This window comes from Etheostoma cragini, chromosome 9 (genome assembly GCF_013103735.1).
Source record: "Etheostoma cragini isolate CJK2018 chromosome 9, CSU_Ecrag_1.0, whole genome shotgun sequence".
NCBI classification, from domain to species: Eukaryota; Metazoa; Chordata; class Actinopteri; order Perciformes; family Percidae; genus Etheostoma; species Etheostoma cragini.
In genome coordinates, this window is record NC_048415.1 from 19205415 (window position 1) to 19212578 (window position 7164).

Here is a 7164-nt window from a genome sequence, read left to right on the forward strand (position 1 = left end):
CTTCTTGAGAAAGATGATCACATACAGTACATTAACATGAGTCACACATTGGATGGTCTGCATCTTGTAATAAGTTCAGGATTTCTTCATTCAAACCCTGACAACAGTTCAGCAGTGGAAAATAACATTGACTAAAGTACTGTTGTTAAGCACAATTTTGAGGTCCTTGTACTTTACTTGAGCATTTAATTCTACTCCACTTTTATAAATAAACAGTGTAATTTTTATTCCACTACCTAGTATCCAACAGATATGGTTTCTGTTGTCCTCGGTTATCTTTGAATGATTTTACAGCTCTTTGTTGTGGCATTTCAGGTGTCTATGAGTTGTTAATGAATAAGTGTTGTCTATCATTTTTACAAATATAAAAGGTCAGTGAAAAGTCCAAAGTGTAGATAGACATTTATGTCACAGAAATGTTGTTTCTTCTTCTCTCTTCCATTAATTATCTTTAATGGACAGATTTATCTTGACTAAGCTACCTACCCACTCATAATACTGTACTTTGTCAGCCACAGGGTAGGTTTTAGTTTTTTATTTTGACTCTTAAAGTACATTTTGCTGATAATACTTATGTACTACTTACGTAGGCTATAGAATGCAGGGTTTTAACTTGTAATGGATTCTTTTTACATTGATGTAGTATTACTTTTACTTAAGTGAAGACTATTCCTCCACCACTGTCACAATTAAGAGTCATCAAGAGCGGAAATAAGTCTTTAACTTTTTAAATAATAAACATATCTAGAAATGCCTAACAGGGCTCCTATAAGAGGTGCTCAGTGAAACTACAATAAGGAACTGTAGCACCTTTCATTAAACCTTCTTTGGACAGACGTCTTTCTCTATGCAGGTAATCAATATGTAAATAAAAAAACACATTTTAAGAATAAGACACATGCAATGATTGTTTGTCTTTAAAACCATGTAAGATCCTGTAAATTGAGAGTGTTGTACAACACAAGCACTAAATCAAACTTACTCCACAAAATCATTTGACTGCATTTTCTTCTCCATGGAAGACTCTTACTGGATATTACAAGTGCCGCTGTCAGTAATGATTGTTCAATTCTACGGGCCACCGACGACTCTGAAGCTCATTACTCAGCAGCTCTCATGAAAAGCACAGACGAGAAAGTGGTGACAAGTCGTTGTTTCCTGACAGGGATTGGACAGGATTTAAAGACAGGACTACTGAGAGCTCAGACATATTTCTAAAACCCTCTTCTGTTCACCTCTGACAGATTTAATACCACCGAGCACCACCAAATAGACATTCCTTTTCACTGACTTTCTGCACCCACTCACACATGTGCACAAACACACATACACACACACACACACACACACTCACACACACACACACACACACACCGGGCATTAGTGCATTAGTAAAGCTACAGAAGAAGCTCCTAAACTTTGTATAAATACTCATTACCTCATCCATACACAGCACAGAAGTCTCGCTTAGTCAGTCTTATTAAAGCCCCGCAGCCCTGAGCTCAATAATGAGGTGCCTTCCTCTCCAGCGGATTATATTATGATCACACCTGTTTGTGGCTTTCATTTCCAAATCAAATCCAGTTGGGAACCGATAAACAGAAGTAACAGCATGTGCTCACCTAAAAAGCGCAACACTAATCGCATGAGGTGTACATGTAACACAGCTAGGTGGCCTCGTGATTAGAGACTATTATTTAACAGAATGAACTGTGTTCAGGGTCTGCGTTAGCAAGCAGCTACCCTGCTGAAGATGCCCGAGGACACCATCACTATAAGCCACAGGGGATTTTTTACTCAAGCTTTGTAGATAAAATCTATGTTTGTTTTATGCTGGTGGACAGATGGTTTTAGTCTTCTTAAAGCACTTTGGTAGTCTGGCCATCACCAGACCAAGCCAAGGTCAATAGATTTGAGATTGAGCATTGGTCTGGGGAGTCTGCTCTGTATTTTCTCTGCACAAGAGGCGTGACCAATAGGTATAGCTTTGATTCTTTACTCAATTGGATGGTCCTTAAACCAATCAGACCAACAATCCAGGTGACGTAGAAGGGACAGCGGCATGAACGGGTTGCTGCGCTTGGGTAGCCGCTATGTTGATTGTAAAGGGAAACAAGAAGCTGCTTGGTCGCTTCTCTGTTGTCATGGTGTTAAACCCGGCAATAGCGCGCCAGGTAGATATGCCAGTTTGTGATTGGTTCTCGCAAAATTGTAAACTGAAACAGGAGAATTAAACGTGACAGAGCCGCGTTGGTTTACCCAAGTGCTACATAAATTAAGTAAACTTGAAACTAACAGAATTTATTAAAGAAATAATATTATTTATCAGTGGGGATGGCATGTCGCTATTCAGGTGATTAAGATGGCTACCAGCTATGACCTACGGCTACGATCCTGACTACGTGGACAAGCAAGACCATCTCTGCATCTATAGCCACCTGTACATTAGAGGGGGCGCTGACTGAGGCAAGCATGGAGGAACATCAATTGCGACTTCTCTGATCCTGCTAGCCAGTGTGCAGGCATCAGTGAGCTGGGTGGCCTCCATGCCTCCGTCAGTTTCCAGCAGCTTTAGCCGTGGCGTCATTTCGCCAAGACTTGGCCGTGTCCTGGAGTGCTGGTCCATTCAACCGGTGACTCTTTTCGTGTTCCTATCTGGCAGCGTCTTTCTGCTTAATGATGAATCAAGCACAAGTTGAAGGGCTCATGGGATGACAACTGCACTATTGCACTATTTGAAGTGTCAAATAAAATTGATTGAGTGTTTTTGTACACTTTAGAAAATGTACAGTAAGTACAATGTTTACTCTACTTTTAGCTATGTTTTTGGTCTCCTGAAAAAAATATATCTGGTATTTTAGTTGCTAATTGCTCCACTATGTTCCCTAACTAGTCGTTAACTGTGTCCATTTGATGTTATTTGTTGATCAGGTGGGTCAGAGAGGGGTTAGATAGAATTTGTTTACATTTTGCACAAATGTCCACTTCAATTCAAGGATGAAGTGTTTAGAATTTGGTGTACTTCAAAGGTCACCATGTCAAACTTTTTGGCTAAGAATTCGTACGCTTATTATGACAACATTTCAAATGTCTAATAGTATTAAATGATAAAGGGATGACCCAAAAGGTTAAAGATCCACTTCACTGTGACATCATCATAATTCTGCAAAGACAGAGGAGTACAACCATGAGTCATTGTTAATATAAAATATACTGATTAGTGCAGCTTCACGTGAAGGAAAACATCAGAAATTGAATCCTTAAAAAGGACATTTTTTATTGGACAACGACTGTCTGGGCCTTTTTTAACAGCTAATGAAGTAACTGAAACCAAATTAATGTAGAATTGCGGGCGGACAAAACTAACCAAAAACACATTAACAGAAAATTCTAAATGGCCAAACTACACAACATCTCATCTCATCTTCAGTAGAAAGTCAAACAGAAGACATGAACATTTTGTGAAGACGAAAAAAATGTTCCATGTGGTTGGCTTCACAGAAATATCTTCTCCCTTTTCTGACTGTGGAAAAAGATATTTCTGTCTTTTGCAAAGTAATCAGAAAACAGTGTAATGCTACAGTTTTTAAAAGTAGACTGACACAAAAATTCCTCATGCCATTCCCTAAAAAGAAACCACATCTTCTAAATATTATCCTTATACTCAACAGCATATTTGGCTAACTTGTAGCCTGATCTACACAACTGAGCTGTTAACATTAAATCTATAAAATACAAAACAAGACAATAGATCAAATGTACGTTTTTGAAAATGAACAGCGGCCACACTGGCTCTTATGTTCCCCATATGTTACAATTCTATAAGACAGTCTGTGCCAGGGTAATCTGGGAGGTTAAGCTCGTATTTTTTCTGGATGTCATAGGGCAGGAAGCGTCCAGCCAAGAAATGCTTCCCCGAGAAACTCATGGCGCACTTCTTTGGCGCTGTGAGTGAGATGAGAACTTCTGGGTTAATGCCATCCTGACTTGGTTCTTCTACGTCCCATCCTGAGAAAAAGACAGAAAGGTGGAGAGGAATTTAAAGGGAGAAGGATTTTGGTAATGTTCAGCCTGTTGTGCTCAAACTCAGCAGGGAGTGTATTTGGGGTATGAGCTCACACTGAGGCAACTGTAGTGTAAGATTTATCCTCCATGTGGGTCTCCATATTTTGAAAAAGTCCTGCCGAGCCAAGGCTCCCAGGGAGCTGCCTGGAGGCTAATTTATCAAATTGTGTTTCTTAGCCTTGCGCCTAATATCTATAATTTGTATGAACAGTTACCTGAGGGCACATCCACACTGGCAATGGGGATCTTGACTTGTTTCAGGGTGACCAGAATGCCAGGGTAGGGCTCCTTAATATTGGCACAGTCTGCATCTGGGCCCAGCATGGCATCAATTACTAGGTTGTAGGCATCGTTAATGAGCTGCACCTGAAGATAACACATGTCAACATGAATGACTCTGGCAAGATGAATAACAGCATATAAAAGCAAATCAAATAATCATCAATAGGGGTTTACAAGTATTAGTAATTTTAGTAGACATTTCATTTTTATCAAAAGGGTCACATAAAAAATTGGACTTTCTTTACTTTTTCATTGAACTAATCCAATTCCACAATTCAAAGCATTCCTAAAAAGTTTGACATTTTAGGCAATGTGCATATTTTCTTTCTTGCAGAGTGACAGATGAGAATATTAATACCACTCTCAGATGGTTGAGTGGTATCAATCTTCTCATCTAACTCTGGACACGAAAGAAAGTGAATAAGCACATTTCCCAAAATGTTGAACTACTCTTTTAATCAAAGAGATTTTTCACAGTTACAAATTAATCAGCAGTGCGTACTTTCAATGAAATGATACAGCTTTAATGTGTCTTTAAAGCAAACTACAAGACCACTCAGGCTCTTGTGAATTGTTTTGTTCTGTTAAAAATGCTGCTGACCTCTGTGGGAAGATAGGAGAGGAAAGGGATGTCCATCTTCTCACACTGAATTGTAAAGTCCTGGTGAAGACTTTGAGAGGAGCGTTTAGGATGGTAGATGGTAGGCTCATATTCCTGTGTGAGACAAGGCAACAGAGACAAACAACAAAGGTGGTGTCGGGGGGGCCACATAGGAGGAGACAAGAATAGAGAAAAGGTTTCGTAATATCAAAACTATTTCAGCCAACACTGACATGATTGGATGTGTATGATAGATAGTTGGACTTCAGTTCACACCAAGTAATAACACTGTGGACCAGTGATCAGACGCTTTGGTGCTTTTCTGCTTCCTGAATAAATACTTCTCTTATAAACTGGAAGCTGAGAGGAGTAGTAATCCAGGCACCCACAGTCTGAAAAGTCTGTGATGCTCAGCAGGAAGCACCTGTGACCTTTACACAGTCCCAAGATAAATCGTAAAACCTAGGAACCACTGTCAGAAGTGTGTGTGTGTGTGTGTGTGTGTGTGTGTGTGTGTGTGTGTGTGTGTGTGTGTGTGTGTGTGTGTGTGTGGTAATTGATAAATATCCTAATAATGACTTTTAAAATGCCAGTTTACCCATTTTTCTCTCACATACACCTATCAAGCCATGCAAATAGGACATATCCATCCACTTATCCATCCCAAAGCAGCAATGGAGTGCTCATAGCTTTTAAACACTTCAAAAAACTTTAAAAAAAGAAAGAAAAGTAAGATTGAATTAAAGCAACGTGCCATTACTCCGGATAATCCACACGACACACTGTCAGCAGGATTCATTAGAAGTATTCTTTCGTAACTGGGTATAGGACACATTGCACTTAAACTGCTGTCCAAGTTGTTAGCCTTGCCAACAGAATGGCTCCATGCTTGACAATGTTGGTCAGTTGGTAGGACTGTTGGTCCATTACTTTGGTCCCGGCTGAAATATCTTAATATTACTATTGGATGGATTGCCCTGCAATTTTGTACAGCCATTCATGGTCCCCAGAAGATGCATCCCAATGAATTTGGTGATCCTCAGTCTTTTTCTTTAGTGCCACAAAGAGGCGTGATTTGTGTCTTTAAGTGAAAAACATTCTGTCTACAAAGGAAGTGTCTGTCAGTTGAGATAGACTGCTGCTTCCTTGGGGATCCTAAACCACTCAAACAGCCACAGCCACTCATCACCTGACGTCATCTCCATTGTGTAGAGCGAGCAACCAGGCCTAATACAGTCAGAACAGAAATGATGTGCGAGACAGAATCATGAAAAGGGTACAAACAAGGAATCTCTCAAAGCTACATTGTGTTACGTTTGCAGTTGTTCATTATCAACATCAGTATTGCCCTTCGCAAACTTGTTCTTTTGTATAAATATTGACCACCACCATCAATTCCTAGTATTCGTATGAGCTTTACATTTGCGCTTGCATGAACTGGGGTAGACTCTCCATAGCCATGCGCCATCTTGAAATTCGTTAGCCGGCAAAAGACATACAGGACATACTCGTCGCCTTTTGTGTTTAGCTCACAGCTGTTGGTAATGGGCATTGTCGCTTCCCGGCCCCAGCAAGTTTGAAGAAGGAAACACGAAGGACTACACAAATTCAAAATCCATTTTCAGGAACAGTCTTCTTCTTCACCCAGAATGAGAAAACAGAAGTTGAAAAGAGCAAGAGACTGGCGTCATCAGAAAAAAGAGTGACCGTTGGAGCTGCATTTGACGCACACACCAAATCCCAACTAGCAACTAACTACTATCCTCCAGACCGCTGCAGTCTCTTTTTCTTTCTCTCTCCTTCCCATCGGGTTAAGCGTGCATCCACGCCACTTGCCCACTTGCAGTCCAACAACCACAGCTGATTGACGGCCTTTTGTACACTTTCGCTTTTTAAAGCGTGAAAGCTACCGTAGCGGAAATACGTACTTTCAACTGCATGGAGAGAGAGAGTTAATTGCAATATATGACCTCAACACTAGATGGGAGAAATTCTTGCACCATGTAGTTTTAAAGAACTGCAAAAGTTACTTTTGACAATTCCAGCTCTGAAACAAAAAAGAAGACACTAGTCCAGCTTTAGCAGTGCAACGAGCACAGAGAGAAGGAGCTATCACAAAAATAAAAAAAATAGACACTTTTCTTTTTAACCTTCCTATGGTGTTAGGGTCCCGACGGACCCGTTTTGAGTTTTAACATGCATAAAAGCACTTCATA

The 7164-nt window shown here is 40.2% G+C and overlaps 1 protein-coding gene and 1 long non-coding RNA gene across 2 annotated transcripts in view; both read right to left on the bottom strand.

Moving 5' to 3' along the window:
- The window catches only part of LOC117950360, a 340112-nt gene that overhangs the window by 273789 nt on the left and 59159 nt on the right, over positions 1 to 7164 (bottom strand). The gene's annotated exons all lie outside the window — the stretch shown is intronic.
- The window catches only part of yjefn3 (YjeF N-terminal domain containing 3), a 49272-nt gene continuing 45360 nt past the window's right edge, over positions 3253 to 7164 (bottom strand). The window contains exons 5-7 of the mRNA XM_034881317.1: positions 4949 to 5062; positions 4281 to 4431; positions 3253 to 4008 (exon numbers count right to left, since the gene is read on the bottom strand). Coding sequence (XP_034737208.1) covers positions 3812 to 4008; positions 4281 to 4431; positions 4949 to 5062 — 462 coding nt within the window. The 3' untranslated portion in view covers positions 3253 to 3811. The remainder of the gene's footprint in view (positions 4009 to 4280; positions 4432 to 4948; positions 5063 to 7164) is intronic.